At 39.5% G+C, this 21,149-nt stretch overlaps 1 protein-coding gene across 6 annotated transcripts in view; it reads left to right on the forward strand.

Moving 5' to 3' along the window:
* Positions 1 to 21,149, forward strand: part of KIF16B (kinesin family member 16B) — a 317,135-nt gene that overhangs the window by 62,611 nt on the left and 233,375 nt on the right. For all 6 annotated transcript variants that reach the window (XR_008392618.1, XM_053671040.1, XM_053671038.1 and 3 more), the window contains 3 exons: positions 2,209 to 2,384; positions 9,374 to 9,439; positions 12,385 to 12,444. Coding sequence is in view for 5 of the 6 variants with exons in the window: in XM_053671040.1 (XP_053527015.1) it covers positions 2,209 to 2,384; positions 9,374 to 9,439; positions 12,385 to 12,444 (302 nt within the window). In the remaining variant the exon portion in view is untranslated. The remainder of the gene's footprint in view (positions 1 to 2,208; positions 2,385 to 9,373; positions 9,440 to 12,384; positions 12,445 to 21,149) is intronic.

Genomic DNA, 21,149 nt, shown 5'->3' on the forward strand with positions numbered 1-21,149 from the left:
CATCTTTTAAAAAAAGGTTTTATTTATTTACTTTTAAAGAGAGGGGAAGAAAGGGAGAAACAGAGGCAAAAAACATCAGTGTTCAAGAGATACATTGATTGGTTGTCTCTCAAATGCCTGCAGCAGGGACCTGGCCTGCAACCCAGGCGTGTGCCCTGACTGGAAATCGAACTGGCGACCTTTCGGTTTGCAGGCCGGTGCTCATTCCACTGAGCCACACCAGCCAGGTTAGGAAATAGTGTCTTTTTATGTTAAAAAATAAGTTTTTCTATCATATAGAAAACCACTTACTATTGTAGTCCACAGTATCGTATCACCCTTTTTTCCTCTTACAATGTCCATAATCTTGCCATGTTCATGGTTATGCAACCTGGGATTCATGTAGAATGAGTCTCAGGTTTTCTCTGCTTGCAGTATGAGATAGAAACGTTTAACTCCACTAACTCATAGCATAAAAATCATTATAGGAACATAAAGTAAAAATAACCCCACTTTTCCTTTTATTATAAACCAATGAATGTGGAATTTAATAAGAACCAAGCGGGAAAAGACCCAATAAATATAACAAATAGTAACAGTAATATACTTGTATGTCTTCACTAATTAAATGAAAGAAGGAGAGTAGCGAAAAATGTACAAAGAGAAGATAACTATTTAAGGAGAAACCAAAAACTGTTTCCCTCCTAACCCTAGTTTTCTTCCCCTGCTCTCCTTTTCCCTTCCCCTGTCACCAGTTACATATTAGCTCAGCAGAGGATCCCCCCTGGGGCATGTGCCACGGACACAACTGTGGAGCCACCTAAATTCTAAAGTTTGTGGTGAGGTGGGGGCATAATTAACCACAGCTTTATGAGGGAAAGAATTAACTGGTACACTGACTGTTTCAAAAATTTTCATGCTCTGGATTTTTCCAGAACTTTAAAAAATTTTTAATTTCTGCTTAATATTGAGAAGTACAAATATAATACTCCCTCGTGATGCACAGTTTTGCTCTCTGTGTTTTCAGTTACTTGTGGTCAACTTTAGTCTGAATATCTTAAATGGAAAAACTCCAGAAATAAACAATTCCTAAGTTTAAAATTGCACAGTATTCTGAATAGCGTGCTGAAATCCAACACCATCCCACTCAGTCTCACTGAAGATGTGAATCAAGCCTTCATCTCGCAGCTCCACACTGCACACGCTACCTGCCTGCTAGTCACTTAGTAGCCATCTTGGTTATCACATCAACTGTCCTGGTATCACAGTGCCTGTGTTCAAGTAGCCCTCATTTTACTTAATGACTCCCCAAAGTGCAAGTGTACTGAGGCTGGTAATTTGGGCATACCAGGTAGACTTCATAAAGTACTTCTTTTAAGTGAAAAGGTGAAAGTTCTTAACAAGAAAGTGAACTGTATGCTGAGGTTGCTAATGTCTAACCTCATAAGAATGGATATTCCTTGTGTCCATGAAATTGTGAAGAAAGAAAAAGAAATCCATGCTACTTTTGCTTTTGCACTCAAATTACAAAAGTTACGGCCATTGTGTGTGATAAGTATATAGTTAAGATGGAAAAGGAATTACAGTTGTGGCTGGAAGACATGAACAGCAAATGTGTTTGAATCAGTGGGAACATGTTGCACCAGAAAACATTGAGACTATATACAGACTTCAGCAAAATGTACCCTGAAACGAGTGACACCAGCTGTTTACTTCAAGTAAGGGATAGTTACACAAACAGGTTTGGACTAAACTCTACAAAAATGACTGAAGAATCTGTGTCAACCTATGAAAAAGCTGCTGCCATGTCTCCAGCAGAGTTGAAGGAGTTGATTGGGGTTTGAAACTATTACTGCTTTCAGGCATCCACTGGGGGGCTTGAACATATACCTCATGTATAAGGGGGACTACCATAGCCTTGAATTCCTCTTCCTCCTATATTTTTAAGAGGGAAAGCTCCCTAAACTACAATGAATATCTCATATCTTATTTTAGAGTTGTTTAGATGGCTGAATCTACACTTAAGACAGGCAAAATGACATTTAATTTAGTATAGTGAGCACCTTTCCTATAAACCTTAGATAATTTTTAACATTCATTACTGTGGCAATGAATATTGAGTATATCCAATGACCTGGGGTTGATCTGACTTTTAAATTGCAAACCAGCTTTGTGTCAAGTGAAACACGGAGTGCTGGATAAATTATTTTTCGAATTCATTCTTCACAGCCATTTCACCTGCTGATGTCAATTATGGAGAAACCCTAAGTACTCTTCGCTATGCAAATAGAGCCAAAAATATCATCAACAAGCCTACCATTAATGAGGACGCCAACGTCAAACTCATCCGTGAGCTGCGAGCTGAAATAGCCAGACTGAAAACACTGCTTGCTCAAGGGAGTCAGGTTGGGTTTTTCTGAGGGTTATGGATACTCTCTTTGAGTAGTAATGGCATCTATTTCTAGACCTTAATGAGACGGTTATCTCACTTACTGTACTGATTTGAGTAAATAAGTGCTAAGTAAAGCTTGAATGAGTTAGCTGGTCTCTTCTACAGCACCCTCTTATTGGCCTTTACATTTATTATGTGCTCCACGCGTAAGATTTTATTCACTAAATTTGAAATGATTATCTCATAGTTACCAATTACAGATGGAAATTTAGCATGCAGTAGGATTAGTAGCATAATCTCCAGTAGTAGAAGGAAATTTAGATGATTGGAGTTATATTTAAAATTTTATTTGTGCATGTTGTGATTTGAAAATGTGTTTTAACAGAAGGAAGGACTACTTTGAATACCTTTCTGAGCTTTTATTTATTTTATTTTTAAAAATATTTTATTAATTTATTTTTAAAGAGGGAAAGGAGGGAGAGAAGGAGACATCGATGTGTAGTTACCTCTCACATGCCTCCTACCGGGGACCTGCCCGGCAGTCCAGGCATGTGCCCTGACTGGGAATCGAAGGAGCGACCTTTTCGTTTGCAGGCTGGCACTCCATCCACTGATCCATACCAGCTGGCGCTGAGCTATTATTTTGTATTGCCTTCTACAGAGGTGGGCGTTATGGTGATAGAGTGACATGTGTGTCATGCTAGTGTCTGGTTGAGATGATATTCCTTGGGGCCTTGGTTGATTGTTGAAACAGCCTCACTTCAGGTCCTTTTAGGGAGGAGCCTTGTCCTTTGTGTTTTCACAGTAAAGCTTCCTTACAGTCTGTTTGACATACGTACAGAGTTACATTCTTGACGAATAGTGTGAGTTAGCTTCTTACAGGCTTACTCTTGTAATGAAAGGTCACTCTTAGAAGAAAATCAGATAGCTTTTCAAAGTGTTTGAGTAAGATAGGAGTTAGAGATAAAAAAAAGATACATTTCTTTCCATTTTCCTAACCTATGAATAGATATCTTAATTGTATCATTAAAAAAATCAGTTTTCTTTGAATGCAAAGTGCTCCGTCTCTCTGGAGTTGCTTTCTGTCTAGGAGTGCATGGCCTGTGAAGCCCTTGACATTCCCTGAGTGGTTCGACCTAGGAAAGTATTGACAGGATGAAAATCTCACTGAGTGTCCTGTGTCTTGAAATACAGCTGACAGTTCTTTCTCCTACATGGTGGGCAGCAGTTGCATAGGAATTGCTCATTGCACTTAAAAATATGTCCATATCCATTTTACTTAAAAATTATTTTTTTATCCTCATCTGAGGACATGCTTATTGCTTTTGGAGAGAGAAGAGGGGAGGGAGGGAGGAAGGGAGAAGGGGAGAATTACAAGATGTGGTGGAAGAGAGAGAGACAGACAGACAGACATTGATCAATTGCCTTCTGTATGTGCCCCGACCGAGGATTTGAACCTATAGCTTAGGTATGTGCCTTGACCAGGGATGGAACCCACAACCTTTTGATGTATTATGGGATGATGCTCCAACCAACTAAACCACCTGGCGGGAGCTCCCTTTTACTTTTTGGTGTGGAGCTTTTCTGTGTGTGAAGGGAAGTTCTCAGAATGAATAGTTTAGCTGTATATGATGCTGTCGGGCTTATGTAACTTATGGCATGAACTCCAATAGTCATTTTTATTGATACACCTTGCTATTGGGATCTCTCTTGCAGTGTTTTTAAAACATTATTTATCTGAAGTAAACACGGAAGCATGATTTTATGGCATCACTGAAATTGCTATATCTGAAGGAAAGTATTTGGAAAGTTCTTGTACATCTTCTTTATTTAATGTTTTGCTAAGTTAAGAGAATGAAGGAAAATAAAGATCAGCTTTTTAAATTAAACTGAGGAGATTTTTCCCCTGGCTAGTGTGTACCTCAGTGGATTGAGCACAGGTCTGGGAACCAGAGAATCAGGGTTTGATTCCCAGTCAGGGCACATGCCTGGGTTACAGGTCAGATCCCAGCAGGGGACACATTAGAGGCAACCGTACATCAATGTTTCTCTCCCTCTCTCCTTCCCCTCCAGAGATAAATAAATAAAATCTTTGAAAAAAGAAGGGTTCATTTAAATAAATAGCTTTAAAAAAACTGAGCAGATTTTTGAAAGGAGCCTTATCACATGGACAGAAAAACCTCTCATTTACTGAAACTTTTACAAATTCTGTCAGGGAATCTCTTCTGAGGGACTGTGCATGCCAGTTACCTTATACTCTGTGGTCTTTTATTTTGTTTCTTTCCTGACCAAAGACTACTATTGTATTTAAAGGAGTAATTCTGTTGCTGTAGTTTTGGGGTTGAGGATGGAAAAGATAGTTAAGTCTATTTTAGAACACACTGAAGATAAAAATTCTTTGATAAATTTAATACAGTACAATAAAATTGGGAGTCCAGCTTAATTTATCACATTATGAAACTATAAATTGTGAGAGAATACAGGCTTATTCTCAATTAATTAAATTTGTGATGCTCAATAAAAGAAGCAGGTGTTCATAAGTGCCCATTAAAAAGTTCTATTTAAATTTTTCTGATGACATTGATCTATTTCCACAATCTTTTATTCCAAATGCTGCCATGATTCATTGAGAATGTTACTCAAACCAAAGTTCTATTTTTGTGCTTATTTTGGTACAGCTAAATAAAAATGAAAAAATAAAAAAAAACTTCTACTTTTAATAATTTTATTAATTTGTCAATGCAAAATATCATGGGCATAGAGTTTCAAAAGCACAATTTAACTAAAACAAAATAATTTGACATGTATTGGATTTACTTTTATACTGATATAGATATATAGATATTGTAGTTGTTTATATATTTATGAACTCTACTGAAATATTACATATGTACAAAAATTACATAAGTATACAAATCACTGAATTTTCACAAGGTGAATTCACCCATCTAACCTATATCCACATCTGAAAACAGAACATTATCAGAACCCTGGAAGTCCCTCAAAATGTCCCTTTCCAGGTACTACCCACCCTTCTTAAGGATAACCAGTATCCTGGCTTTTAAGGGCATAGATTAGTTTTTCATTTTGCCTATTTTTTTCTTTATATAAGTAGAATCATGTAGTATATACCCTTTTAACCTCACTTCTTTCACTCAGTGTTATATTTGTGAGATTCATCTGTGTTGGTGCATTTAATTATAAACCTGTTTATTTTCATCTCTGTATTGTGTCCCAACTCATTTGTTCTTTCTTTGACGGGCATTTGGGAGTTTCTTTTCTGGTGCTATTAGTGCTGTTGTGGATTTTCTTCTCTCTTTTAGTGAACTTGCAGGTGCATTTCTGTTAGGTTTATACCTAAGAGTGGAATTGGTGGGTTAGAAGGTGTACATATGTCCAGTTTCAGTAGATATTGTCAAACAATTTTTAAAAGTGGTTATACCAATTTATCCTCCACCATCAGTATATGAAAGGGCCAGTTATAGTCCCTGTAGGTGTTAACACTGGACATTGTCCACTTTTTACTGTAACCATTCTGATGGATGAATAGTGATGTCACTGAATGATTTAGCTTGTACTTCTCAGATGGTTAATGAAATCGAGCATTGGGATATTGTGTGTTTTTTAAAATCCTCACCTGCAGACATTTTTTTCATTGCTTTTAGAGAGAAACAGACAGACAAACAGACATCAGTTGGTTGACTCTTGCATGTGCCCTAGGCAGGGATTGAACCTGCAACCTGGGTACATGCCCTGACTGGGAATTGAACCGGAAACCTTTCTGTCTGTGGGATGATGCCCTAATCAGCTGAGCCACACCTGACAGGGCTGGCTATCTAGTTTTTTCGGGTGTTCTCTTTTAGTATATTTAAAACGTATTTTCAGACTTCTGCTTTGAATTTGGCTGAGAGAAAATGTCGCTTTACTTTTTCTTGAATATATCTGGAGATAATAAGAAAATTAAACATTATGGAAAGGAAATGAGCAACAAAAGTCAGAAAGTGAAGAACACAATGAGAGAGCATGGAAGCAGGATGAATTCCTCACTTTTATAGCTTGAGTCACAGATAAACTTTAAATACTAGATAATAGAAATACCACTATGTGTAAACTTTTAAGGTAGACAACTAGACAACTCTTAGAGAGGGTCACACAAGAAAGCTCAGTGATACAATGTTTGTAAGGATAGGCAGAAGTCTGCCTGCTAATTCAAAGGGAAAGAAAGCAGTGCAAAGACAGCATTATTTGAGCCTAATATAAGCACTTTATCACAACAAAGAGTGCAATTCCCAATAAAAATCCGATACGACGTCAGCTTTCATAAAGTAAAAAGAACAACAGAACTGCAGGAAATAGATGTTTCTCCGAAGAGGACATGTAGGTGGCCAGTAGACATATAAAAATGCTCAAAAACTATCTGAGAAATTCAGATTAAAACCTCAATGAGATACCACCTCACACCTGTCAGAATGGCTAACATCAATAAATCAACAAACAGCAAGTGTTGGTAACAATAAGTGTTGGTGCAGATTGGTTTAGCTACTGAGGAAAATAGAATGGAGGTTCTTCAAAGAATTAAAAATGGAACTGCCGTATGACCCAGCAGTCCCACTTCTGGTTATATATACAAGGCAACAAGAAACACTAATGCCAAAGAATACTTGCACCCCTATGTTTATTGCAGAGTTATTTACAGTGGCCAATATATGGAAGCAGCGCAATAGACGAGTGGATAAAAAAGTTGTGGTACATGTATACAGTGGAATATGGAATGTTCATAAAGAAGAATGAGAATTTACCATTTGTGACAGTATGGATGGACTTAGAGGGTATTAAGCTAAGTGAAAGAAGTCAGAGAAAAATACCATATGATTTCACATTTATGTGGAATGTAAAGAGCGAGATAAACAATTGAAACAGAATCAGATTCATAGGTATAGAGAACAAACTGGTGGTTTACCAGAGAAGATGGGGTTGGGAGAGGTGGATGAAAAAGGTGAAGGGATTAAGAGCTACAAATTGGTAGTTACAAAATAGTCACGGGGATGTGAAGTAGAGCCCAGGGAATATAGTCAGTAATATTGCAATAACTACGTACAGTGGCAGATGAATACTAGAAATATCGGGGGGTTGCTAATTGTTTTGAAAGTTGCAATCATATATAATGATGTGGTCATTGTAATACCTACCACTTGCATTTCTTCAGTGAAAAATATTTATTGAGTACCATTTATGTGTAAGATGACATGCTAGGCACAGTGATGTATTGAACTAATATGTTAATAAAGCTCCTTTTCTTCTACTAGGGATGAATTTGATCATGAGTTAACTTGCTGGTTTTATTCTCTATAAACTGGATAACAATGAGATGTCAGCTGTATAACCAAGCAACATTTCTAATAATAAAATTACCCTCTAATTGGTGAATGGCATCTGGATTAGGATGAATTCTGTATAAGCTATAAATGTGCTGCTGTGAAGCCACAGTTTTGGGTTTCCCTGAGTGCAGCGAATCTTGTAATAGGTGTGTCCTTGCGGGGATCCTGAAGGATGTACCTGGGACATTATTATAAGAGATGTTGGTTCCCATGGGCATGGGACTGTAAGTCGAGGTGGGCCCCACAAATGCCTGTGTGAACCTCCACCCCTGAAGAAGGCAGAGGGAATACTCCTGGAGAGCTGTGAGGACTGCTGTGGAGAGCACACCATCCTTCCCTGCTGTAGCTCTGCAGTTTGCTGAGCAGACAGATGTCAAGTGTGGCCCTTGTAGTCTTGTTAGTCTGGAAGTTTAACTGAGCCTAATAAGACCACCTCATGGGTATTATATTTGTTTGAGTAGAAATTGAGAAGTACATAGTAATGAAAAACATGCTCAGCCTCTGGGCAGGGCAACTTAGCTATTAAAAAATCATGCATATAGATGATTCACAAATTTCCTCCTAGGAAATTATTCTGTTGACACAACCATGTGTAGTGTAGGCAACTAATATAGGAATAGTCATTGTAGCGTTGCTGGTAGAGCAGAAGATTAGAAAAGGCTGTATTTCCATTGAAAGGAAAGCACTGATATAAATTAGAGACTATCCATACAATTCCACTCTAAGTGGAATTGGAATTTTCAAAAAAATGAAGCAGTTTTATTTGTACTGAATTTCCCCCAAGATATGTTGTTTAGTGAAAAGGCAATATTTAGAATAGTGTTCATGTTGTTTATGTTTAAAAAACAACAAAAACATGCTTATATATGATGAGAATAATTGCAAGTTTACATAGCAAATTGGATAAAGGTGGTTGCCTGTGGGATGGGCTGGAGCAAGACTCCCTTTTGTTTTTCTTATGGAATCAGAAAGGTCGCTGTGTCCTGCCTGTCAGTCAAAGCCCCTCTGCCCCCTGCCTGCATCCACACGCCACTCTTGTCTCTATCTGCTTGTCCCTCCGAGTTCTAACCTGATTTTAGTGTTCATCATTCTATGTCAATCATTATACCTTTGTAACATGGATAAGGAAATGGATAAATAGATTGTGGTGTAGCTATACCACAGATAGACTATCACCCAGCAATGCAAATACATGACTTTTCTTCACATGTGTCAGTATGGATGGATTTCTGAAGCCTGTGATTGGGCAAGACTTAAGGTTTTCACATTTTGAATTTTGCAGTTTGTGCACATTCAAAACGGACCAGTCCTTTAGGATCTAGATATGTAGATCATGCTAGATTTTTATAAAATAAATGTCAGTTGTATTACATTTATCTTTTTCTCACTTTGCTGGTTTGCATTGTGAGAAATGCAACATTTCTCACATTTGGTTTTGAATATTATGAGATATGTAGCCCATGGAGTAAAGACTTAGTGGAGTGACTGACACTTTTTAGGGGTGTGAAACCTGTATTTAACAGTTTACTTGACAGCTTTTGGTAATTTACTGTGTCATGGAGCAATCCTTCCTCTAGGTTATTGCTGTTTACTAATTGCGTCTCTTTTATGATTTAAATTATAGATCGCCCTTTTAGACTCGCCCACAGCCTTAAGTATGGAGGAAAAACTTCAGCAGAATGAAGCAAGAGTAAGTGATAGCTTGGTTCCTTGTTATTTTAAAATCATAACTTTCACTATTATTTTAACTATATGCTTTTTAGTTCTTGCCATTTGAGACTCATTTACTTTTTTCATTACTCTTAACACTTCCTTCCTTGCCCCCACCTCTGATAATTTTTAAAGAACCACAATAACTGACTTTTTATGTATCTCATCACAATCTATGACTGAATAAATGGGGCCTGTCTGGCACATGACGATCAAGTGCAGTTGAAATCCACTTGCTGATGAAAGCTGGTGCTGATGAAACAGGCCTCTCCGGCGTCAGAGTAGACAGGAGTCCTGGGTCGAAGTCAGCTGTGTTCCACATTCCTGAAACCGGAGTGGTCCCCAGAGCTTAACCATAGCTAAGCATGCTCACCATTGAGTTTTTGTCATTCTTTTCCTCTGCTTTCCGGGGGGAGTGCAGCACTTGGGGATTGTGGAACACTCTTGGTAGATGAGATTTGAGGTTGGGGGAGCGAGTGGCAGCAGAGTGACCACAAGGAGAGTCTGCCTTTGGAGCCGCTGTGGGCCGAAGCCAGTGTTTGTGTGCTGGTGCTTTTTGAAAACCGGCTTCATGGCTGACCTGGCTCTACAGTATTTTTTTTTCAGTAACTCTGTTTGAAGAGATAAGTGGGCATTAAGAATATTTTGGGGTAGGATTATGTTCACTGTGCTGAATGGTTAAAACAGACTGAAAAAACCCCCCTGTATTTTATTGGTGAAGCCCTTTCAAACATACACGATATTGCAAATGTAAATTGAGTTGTGTTAGGGACTTGTTGACACTTCCCTGGATAATTATGTTGGATAATTTGATGTTAGTTGCATTAGTAAAAATATTAGTTTCTTAATTCCTATTTTTCTCATGAAATTTACATTTAGTACTTCAGATTCTAATTTTGAGTGCTTTGAGATGTTTAGATATAGTCTTAAATTATTTCTTAATAATAGTTTTCAGGCATACCTAGTAAGTTAATAGAAATCAATAAGCATTTTAATTTGAATTCATGGTACATGCTGTGACAGAAATGACTGCCTGTCTTGTTCATAACATTTTCTGAATTTTCACCAATTTTTTGTTGACCTTTGAAAATTGTTTGCCACTTGTTGGCTATAAATTTTTATTATCTGATCACATTGTTAGTGGAAAGTATTTGCATTGTTCTTGATTTTATAAATTAAGATTATTTGCTTTAAATTCAACAGTAAAATAAACCCAAGGCATAATTACAGTTTGGTTAAAGCTGGACTTATTTGATTGAATTGGAAAAGGATTGACTGGCTTATGTTATTCAGGGAGAACATATGTGTTAGTGAACACAGAAACATTTACTGTTGAATACTTTGTGTTTCTCATATAAATTGCTTATGAGAATCTGTTAACTGATTACTATGAATTAGTAAATTCAACACACCAATCTCTCCCCTTTTGTAGGAAGAGAAGGTATAAGAATATTTCCTCTTTGGAAGCTTTTCCAAAATAAAAGCCTGGAGAGCCATGTGGCATTTCCTGCTGTCCTTGCAGTGCGTGGGGTTGGCCTCACTTAAGAGCTGAAAGACTGGAGTGTATGGCTGGTTCCAGGTTGATCAGGCCAATCTTACCAAACCATTAAAAACAAGCAAAAACAGTTAGAGAGGCTCAGCCATGGTGGTGGTGTTTTTTTTTTTTTAATAAGAAAGATGAGAGATTTTTGACATTACTCATAAAAAAGAAAAGGCATTATTTTGGCTTAGAAGTTGTACAGTCCTATTAGAGGGAAATGGGGAATAAAAGAAAATGACCCATTCAGTTTAAGTGAGAGAAATTTGGTGTTCCTCTGGGATGAATGGTCAGTCCAGTTCCTCCATTTCTTGTCAGGTACAAACACTTTCAGGAAGGTTGCAGAGTGAGTGCCCTAACCCTTTACTATACTTAATACTAAGTGGGGCAAGTATCTTCCTTTAGGCAGTGAGAGTACTAACACAGGTACTCCATGTGTTCATTTTGTCCTGGCTCAGTAAGATGGCTTATCAGAGGGAAGACCAGTAAGTGTCCGTGGGGCAGGGTCCGCTCCTGGGGGTGGGGAAGTGGTGGGAGAGCTAGCGTCAAGAGGGGAAAAGGCTTGGGGAGCATGTGCGCCCCCACTTTGCCTCTCACGAGTCTCTCTTGTAGCCATGGTATATATACTCTTTCGTAGATACAGCTTTCATTCATTTTTTTCTACTTCTTCGAAGGAATCACTTTTTGCTTTTTAATGAATTACTCACTAGGATTGTTTTAAAAGATTTATGGAAGTAGCAGGATGTTTTTATTAACTTCGAGATGTAACTTCCAGTTGTACTATGCTCAACAGCTGGGGACATTTTCTCCCCTAAGTTCAGCAGACTGGAAAGAAGCCGATTTGTATCAAAAGATTTTGCTTTTACTAAGGGAGTCAAAGAGTCCCCTTACCTTTTAAAGATAGAATGAGATTTATAAGCCTTATTAATTAGCTACAAAAGCAGATTATCTCCTTAAAGAAAATTGCAGCATTCTAGGTGATTTAATTACATATGTAATGAGAAAGAAAAATAAATAATTATTTTTTAGGAACTAGAGTAGAATCAGGAAAATTAATACACTTAACAGGACATTGTCATTCTTGAACTTGTAATTTTGGTTAATATCCAAGGGAGCAGCTTTTATTTAAATATACCATGAAAAAGATGCAAAAATCTAGGCAACTTGACACACTGTTTTCTGTTCTTGCCTTTGCCATAATGTAGGAGGTGGGGTGAGATCAGCTGTTTGATTTATATTTGGCGATGGTTTTTTCAGGCATAGTTGTCTATCTATTTAAAAAATTGTAGTACATTGTTTCATAAAGCTGTAAGATTTAGAAACTCCCTAGGAGAAAATCACAATAATATTTTTATGGAACAATCACAAATGTGTCTTTTTCCTTTTAGGTTCAAGAATTGACCAAAGAATGGACAAATAAATGGAATGAAACCCAAAATATTTTGAAAGTAAGGACTACAAAAAGGTTGTTTTCATTTTATTTTGCTGGTTTAAATAGGTGAAACTTTTTATTTATCCTTCAAATATGGCTATTGTGTGCCTTGCTTAAGGTGAGGTCATGGAGCTGACTAGGACTCCTGGGGTACTGGGGTTCTGGTTTGATTTTTAGGAAATGGGAAAGAGAGCTCTTAGATATTAAAGCTATGTGTGTTTTAACACACAGAGGTGGTGTTGATACCTAGGGGTTGGCTGTCACCTGGAGTTTTTCCATTTTTGACTCAGCACATATTAAATTCCACTTAATATTCAAGGAAATGTACTTTCTTTGCCTTTCTGCTTTTGTTAAACTTAGTGTTAAGTGATTATGTTAAATGGAAAAGAAAAAACTTCCCATGGCAGTGTTGTAAAATATGTGTGCATAGTGTGACTAGATTTCAGATATTTCTAAAGTGGTTAATTTCTTTTTAAAAAATTTTATTTATTTATCTTTAGAAGGGAAGGGAAGGAGAGAGGGAGAGAAACCTCAATGTATGGTTGCTTCTAGTGCATCCCCTGCTGGGAACTGGCCCCTGCTGGGAACTGGCCTGCAACCCACGCATGTGCCCTGATGGGGAATCGAACTGCAATCTTTCGGTTCGCAGGCCCATGCTCAATCCACTGAGCTACACCAGCCAGGGCTAAACTGGTAATTTCTTATTGGAATTTTTTCAGTATGTCAAGGGCTAGGCACTGGTGGTCTGCATTTTGGGCAGACTTGTTGTGAAAGGACACAACTTATCCTACTCTGCACTTCAAAATACACCTTTCTTTGTGTTCCCATTTATTGCTGAGTTGATCAGAAACCTGTGTCATCTGTTGAGGGACAGCAGCACCAGATTCGAGATTCAGAATTTAGTTTTCTACTTTGATAGAGTCTGTCTGAGTTGATGCATGAGAGACTGATCACAGGCTGTTGAATCCCAGGCTTGTTTGTGAGGTTTGGCGAGGTAAACGGATTAAAATCCCCCTCTAATATGGACAAGGCTGGTAGATGAGGTTTAGCTGCATCTCTAATTTGAGCAGAAACCCTAATCCGGATCCCCTTCACATGCAAATGGGGCACCCAGTTACCATTTAGGGGGTTAAACTATTGAAGGCCTGGCTTAGCTGTTGTGCTCTGCTTCCGCCCACTCTCTTGGGGAGTGTGGTCAGTGTCGTGTTATGCAAAGCCCTATTTTTTAAAGTATACTTTATTGATTATGTTGTTACAGTTATCCCAATTTTTTCCCTTTGCTCCCCTCCATCTGGTAACCCCCTTAGCCTCCGGCAATGTCTCCCCCTGCCCCACCCCCGGCTTAGTTCACGTCTGTCCGTGGGTTGTGCATGTAAGTTCTCTGGCTTCTCTATTTTGTTCCTACCAATTATGCTTGTTGTACCATTTTGGTAGCTCAGTCTGCTCTGAGGGTTAAAAAGACTGCTCATGAAGTCAGAGGTTGTGCTGTGGATTGTGTGGGCCCTAGACTTTCTTTTCTGTCCTCCCGATTATGATGATAATGTATTACTTTGTGGTACTTCCTCAGCATTTCCTTGGTTGAGAGATTTTTGTGCAGGTTACTGAACAAAGACCTGACTTGCGTTTTAGGATAGTCAGGTGTGGAATAAGCCCACCAGAGTGACTTTTTTCATTTTTTTAAAGTTGTATCAGCTGTACCACGTGGTGCTGTGGCCCCAGGCTTATGAAGCCAAGTTGTTTGACCTTTCATGACACAATGTTCACTTTCCTGAGTAAATTTGCCAAAGAGAGAGGGCTTAAATCTGCTCTATTTAAGGAACAGAGAACTCAGATAGCTATTTGAAAGTCATTAGTGTACACAGTGCCTGCTAGCACAGGAGGCTCCGTGGCAGTGCGCTGGGGGACCCCAGCCTCGCCGCCTCTGCTTGGTGCCTCTCCTTGTCACGGCGGCAGGTGCGCTGTGGCGTTTCCGCAGAGACCTGCACACTGAGTGCCACTGTGCTGAACCCCTCCACCTTTTCTCTTTTCATACGGTAATTCTGGGCCCTGAAGCTAGGATTCTTCTATTCCAATTCTATTTCTCATAAACCTTATTATTTTTATTTTTTTATATTTTCATATGAGAAACATGGAAATGTGATATGTGCTAGGTGACAAAGGTTATGAGAAAGGCTAATGGTATTTCAAGTTATTCCTTTCTTTTGACCTTGCAAGCCCATGTTAGATTTCTCTGCTGGTGTTTGTGCTTTCAACCCATAGCTGTTTTCTGCTCGCATTTGATGAAGGCTTTCTCCATCTCTCACTGGAAGGCTAAGGGCTAAGGTGGCTAAGAGGGCTACTCAAATGCTTTTGAAAACATTCTTTGGAAGTTGGTGAGGAAAGAGACTGTTATGCTGGGTGAGTTTGTATCTGTGTGGTCTGTGTAATCCGTTTCCGTGTTTCTGCCATCTGACCCCTCAGTCAGCTGTTGTTCCAATGCTGCTGTATAGAACCCACTCCAACCCAGTGGCCTAAAACAACGTTTATTTTTCTTACGCTAGTGCAGATTGGCTGGGGTCAGCTGCTCAAGTCGATTCGGCTAGGTTGGGATCCAGGCCGTGTGTGGGTGGGCTCCAGGTTGGCTGCACAGGAGTCTCATTTTCTAACCAGCTAGTTGTCTGGAGCGTGCTCTTCTCGCAGTCTGGGCCCGGTGCAAGTGGAGAGGCCTCATGCAAGCACGTTTCAAGCTTCTGCTTCTACCGTGCCCGCTAGCGTCCCATAGCAAATCACTTGGCTGAACTCAAAATCAAGAAGGAAAGAAGTGTATTTTGCCCATAATAAGGCAGTGGCAAGTGTGCAAATGGATGAGCCTACTTTGGGCTCAGTGGTTTACTCTGTACAGGCTCATGTTAAAATATCAATCTTTTCAATTCTGGGAACTTGCTCTTTTACTTCATTGGCCCATTTTGTAGAGACAGGCCCAATGACGCAGTTTGTTTCCAGGATTAGCTTCTTATCAGGACCAGGCTGTTCACTCTGCCAGTTTGTTAATTATTATCCCTTCCAAGCCCCAAATTCTAAACATCCAAGGAGAGACCTTAGTAGAGAAGATGGGAAGAGAGTAAATCTCAAGAAGATTGAAGGGTGGTACAAGGACCAGTTTGGTGTTTTTTTTGGCACAGTAAGAACCTGACTGTTACTTCTTCTTGCCCAACTTTATTATTATTTTTTAAAATAGCTTAACATATTTATTTAAAAAATTTATCTTTAGTTGAAATATACATTTCAATTTGTAAATTATAATTACAATTTACATTTAATATTATTTTGTATTATTGCCTAACTTTATCAACAAGTTGTTTCAGCAGAGACTTGTAAGTTAAGAGAGGACTAAAGAAAGTTAAGAGAGGACTGAGGATCGCTCAGTCATCAGAGCGATCTTCTTTGTCATTGTTAAGTTGTCTATGATGTGTGCTTTATTTTCTGTCTCAGTTACAAGAGTTCATTAGTTTGTCAGCATACATCTTGAGCAGTTGCTTCAGGAATATACCAGAGCCCATCTCATGCAGGGGTTGGAGTCTTAAGTTGGTGTGTAAGGCAGAGATAACTTTAAGTTATCTTTAAGAATTTCTGTTGAAAGTCCCTAAATTTCCCAGGAAATCACCTGATCCTAGCTCTTGGAGTTCTCAAAAGCCAAGGAGTAACTTCGTTCTCTTCATTTTATAATCTAAGCTGTGGCTTTGCGTGCTCTGCAGGACTGAAATCCAAGGTCATGTTGGATGAGGGTGGAGGGAGGGTGAAAGGCTGCTGAGTAGACACATGCTCTGACAAAAGGCACTGGCTGTCCTTGGCCGAGCTGGTGGCACCATGGTGACAAGGATGGAGCTCCCGGCTTTGTTCTGTGGAACTTGGATCTTAGGCTTCGAAGTTGCCTCTTTGACTCCCTGGGTTGTGCTGCTGATCCTCAGCTGTTACACACTCCAGTTCCCAGCTCGGAAATCAGGGCAGGTGGCAACCTCTTCCTCACATCCGGGTTAACTGGGTAAGAGATAATAAAGTGCTTGGAGTTATTTGGAAAGTAGCTGATGACAGTGAGAAGTGTGTATCTTCAAGAGGCAGTTAGAAAATAAGTTTTATTATCTTCTACAGTGTACTCTCTTGCCCTTAATCTACATTTTTCATTAATCTTCATTAATCTTCATTTTCTATAAATTACAGTCCAAACTTTGTTGCCTGGCCTTTCAAAGGCACTGATGTCCCCCTCAGTTTCACATGTTCTGTCACACAGTTCTCTGTACCCCATACCTCTGCATCTCCTCCCTGCCTTGCCAGATGTCTCACTGGTCCCTGCATGAACCTGGGCATTAGGCTTTTTGGTGTCTTTGGGCTTTTGCCTGTGTTTTTGTATCATTCGAGATACTTCCCTTTTCTGTGCCTGTCGGAATCTACATTGAAGCTCTCTCTTATCACTTGTCTCTCCCACTTCCCAGGTAGAATGATTTCATTTTCCTCTGGCTTTTATAGCATTTGGTTTTACTTCTATCATAGTATTCATCATCATCATCTGAGTTTGGTGGTCTTGGTGTTTTCCCCTAAACAGGAGCAGGATCTAGGCAAGAACTGGTTCTATCATTTTGTACACCTACTTCTAGAATTCTGCTTCTCGCCTAGCAGGAGTACAGTGAAAATTTGCTGGATTAAAGTAGTGTCAAGAAACTAAAACAAAAATCTTTATTCAATTGTAGGGCTAGCATAATGGAATACTACAGACAGTGTGGTTTAAACTGCAGAACTTTATTTGTTCACGGTTCTGGAGGCTAGAAATCAAGATCAAGGTATCTTTAGGGGTGGGTTCTCCTAAGGGTTCTCTTCTGGGCTTGTGGATGGCCACTTCTCTGTCCGTGTGTCCTCACATGGCCTTTTCTCTGTGTGCCTGCTATACCCTGGCCTGCCTCTCTGGGTCTTAGTCTTTTCATCTTATCAGGACACCAGTCAGATTGGATTAGGGCTCACCTTAAGGGCTTCATTTTAACTTAATTACATCTTCAAAGGTCCTTTCTTCAAGTATGGCCACATTCTGATGTACTGGGTAGGGCTTCAACATGTGAATTTTCGGGGGACCATTTCAGCCCATAGCAACCTTGAACCATACAAATCTGATGAGCCAGGTGGGAAAGTAGCACAGAGTGTTGTGTAGGCAGTAATCTTGCCCTAGTAATGCTATCACCTATACCTTCCATCTTGTTTTTCTCATTCCTGTTTGAAATACACTTGTGTATTTTTATTCTTGAAAAGAATATGGTTGGATCCTTTTGTGTATAGTCCATTCATTCATTTAGGTCAGTTAGACCTTTGCTGTCTGTAGAGTGGCTCCTGGACCAGAAGCACGAGCATCATCTGGGAGCGGGTTAGAAATGCGAGCTCTCAGGCCCCACTGCAGACTTCCTAGTCAGATCTGCATTGTAGTAAGAGTCCCGGGTGACGTTCGTGCACTTTAAAATTCGAGTGCTGGGCTAAAAGAGCTGAGGAAAGGTAGAACAGTCTTGGGCTCAGATCATTTCTTCCCCTTCTCCTGCTCTGCCCTGAATAGTCGGGAACTGGCCCTATGGCCTGCCCTTCGCTGGGCTCCTGTGAGACTCACTGTGGGAGACGGGGGGAGAAACTGGACCCTGCCCCACTGGTCTCCTGCTGCATCCACATGGCCCGTTCTTTGAGCAGTTCTGACTGGTGGCACAGCTCTCATCTCCCGAACACTTCCTAGTCCCTTTATCCCTCTTGCCAAGGGGTGAATGCTGGTTTCCTGCCATTGTCACTTTGTGGGCAGCCTCACCATCCAGATGGCTTACCCTGTCTTCCTTCAACCGAAAGACCGAATTCCCTGTATTAAAGCATCTGGGACTTAAACACTGGAGTAGCTTCTGTTTCCTTGTTAGACCTCTGTTATATCAAAGTCCACATCCTGGTCTCTTGACATGTGCTGCCGGCTCCTCTGTGTCTGTGTTAACATCTCTTCTCTTTTGGGTTTATTGTTTTATCATCTCTTAGAATGCTGCCCCAAAGTGTTTTCATCCTAGCTGAATTGGCATTGAACTGCGATCTCTCTCGGACTTGGCACTTAATGTTGTGTTAAATCCAGCTCCTCTGGGCCCTGGGATCATGCGTTCAAAAGCCCTTGCTATTGGTTCCCCCTTTGCATAGCTTCAGTATTGCACTGACTGCTTTGTGATCATGGTGGCTTATAAAGTGGCTACTAAATGCCCTTCTCATGTACCTTTTGGCCTGGCTTTTTATAAATGTTTTATTCTGAATGATTTTTTTCTGTAATGAGGAATCCCCAGATTCTTTGGCCACACCCTCTCTCCCATCCTTTATGCACCGGTTTGCTGTTGCTCTGTACACATTTTGGTTTCTCTGTTCTAGGGTTTTATCAATGATGTTTAAGAAGCTCGAAGGGAATGTTGTCTAACCTCCAGATAATTCCTTAAGCTCTGTGCTTCAAAATAAATCACAGAGTTTGGACTGCAGCAAAGTCTCCAGAGACTGACAGATGGCGTGACAGAAGGGAGCGCTGACTCTGCGGTGTCAGTCCAGAGCCACTGCAAAGTGGTGCCCGCAGCCCTGACAGTGCTCTGTGTTTGCACCCCTCCAGCACTGGTTATCTTCTCAGTTTCTAATATATAGGGTTTCTTTCTTGTGGAAAACATATAATTTGGTTACTCCAGTGCCCGACTTGCTTTTAGTTATCATTGCCGTCAGCTGTGGCTTGGCACAGGGCTAGGAGAGCAGGGAGCAGGCTGCTCATGTGTGGAATCTGTGACTGGAGAGACATCCTGGAAAATCAGTGAGCTATTTCTACAAGTTGAATTAAAGTTATTTTTTTCAGTCACTAATTATATGGATTTTTTTCCTTATACTCAGTAAGCAATGTTTGTCGAATTGGAGGATGAAACATATTTAAATCTATATGATGATTAGATTCTAATGCAAATGATTTTAGTTTAAATTGTGCTGGTGCTTAATGTTCCATTTCTGGGGAATAGAAAACATAGGCTACTATTGATGGAAGAAAATTTTTTTACTCTTTCAGAATGTTTTGACTAATAAGAAATAATAGTGAAATGAACATGGAATTCTTTATTGGCTTAAGATTTTCTGAGTTTAAATTTCATGGAGAGGCATTATCAACTAACTTAATTCCCTTTTTATGATAGAATCAGTCAGCTGAACTTTCGTCTCTGGACTATTGTGGGAACTTATAAAATATTTTGTTCCTGCTGTCTGCAGTTTTCTGTTTCATATGGAAGATTTGTGTTGGGGAGTATAATTGACTTGGAGGCAGCATTGGGAACTGGGGCTATTGCTTATTAGCAGGCTTGTTTTGGGCCATTTTTGTGGTCCTCCTGATTCCTGCTGCCCAGGGCACTGAATCCACTGATTTCTAGATAACCTACACTCAAAGCGTTGGAGAGACAACTTTTTTTTTGTGGACTGTGCCTCTTTTAGAATCAGTTAATCTAGATTTTTGGTACAAAGATTATACAAAAATTGAACCTGAGGGTGGTTGAAGGTTAGAATTTCATTTATGGTTAACAATTTTGCCCAGATTTTGGATTTCTACCATGGGTTCCTTCTATCCTTACCAGCAACTGTTTGGACATTTGCTGGTTCAAAATTCTGACTGCAGAACAGTCACACATACTGTTATTGTTTAGATGTAGCCATCTTAAACACACAAAGTGTTGTCTTTAGAGCTCATCTAGCTGCATGAAGATAACACATTGAATTTCTAGGTGTTCGTCCAAGTGGGGATTATCTGCAGTGGGAATTTTAGAAGTCGGTGTTCTTTCCCGTTGGTTTTTCATTGTAAAAGTGAGGCAGTCCACGTGCAGGTGGTATCTTTAGGATCTTAGTATCTGCTTCCTGAGTTTCATACTTATAACTTTAAGAAACTTTATTTTTAAACTTTTGGAAGCTTTTTGGCAAAGAAGGGATAAAAGGTGGTAAGCATCTTTTTGGCATGCTGATGTTCTGATAAACTAGGATTGCTGCCTGTGTTGACAAAAGAAATTCCTTGTAGTTAGTTCACCAGATTAGGGAACTTTTTGGTCATTATTTTTTCAGATAGGTTCTAGATCTCTTGCTCACTCTTTCCTCCTGGTATTCCCATGATGTAGATGTTGTTATGTGTCATGTTGTCCATAATGTTTCTTAAGCTCTCCTCATTTTTAAAACATTCTTTTTTCTTTTTGTTTCACTTCTTGGATAATTTTTCTACCTTGTCTTCCAAATCACTGTCTCTAAGTTATGGGAGCAGCCCAACTGTCCATCAGTAGATAGGTGGATAAAACGTCTGTGGGACATTTACACAATGGGATACTACTTGGCTGTAAAAAAGGAGAAAATTTTACCTTTTGGATAGACCTGGAGAACATTATGCTAAGTAAAATAAGCCAGTTACAGGAAGACAAATACAATAAGATTTCACTCTTATGTGGAATCTAATAAACCTAACTAACAAGCAGAATAGAGACAGACTCATAGATAGAAAGCAGGATGACAGCTACGGTGGGGAGGTGAGCAGGTGGAAGGATTGAGCCAAAAGGAGAAAGGACTCATGGACATGGATATCAATGTGATATTTGTAGAGGGGAAGGGATATAAGGGAACTAAATGGTAATGGAAAAAATACAATAAAAAGTAAAAAGAAATTTCTAGTATTACTGTGAGTTTGAAAATATTCAC

This window comes from Artibeus jamaicensis, unplaced genomic scaffold (genome assembly GCF_021234435.1).
Source record: "Artibeus jamaicensis isolate MK-2021 breed Jamaican fruit bat unplaced genomic scaffold, CSHL_Jam_final contig_685, whole genome shotgun sequence".
NCBI lineage: Eukaryota > Metazoa > Chordata > Mammalia > Chiroptera > Phyllostomidae > Artibeus > Artibeus jamaicensis.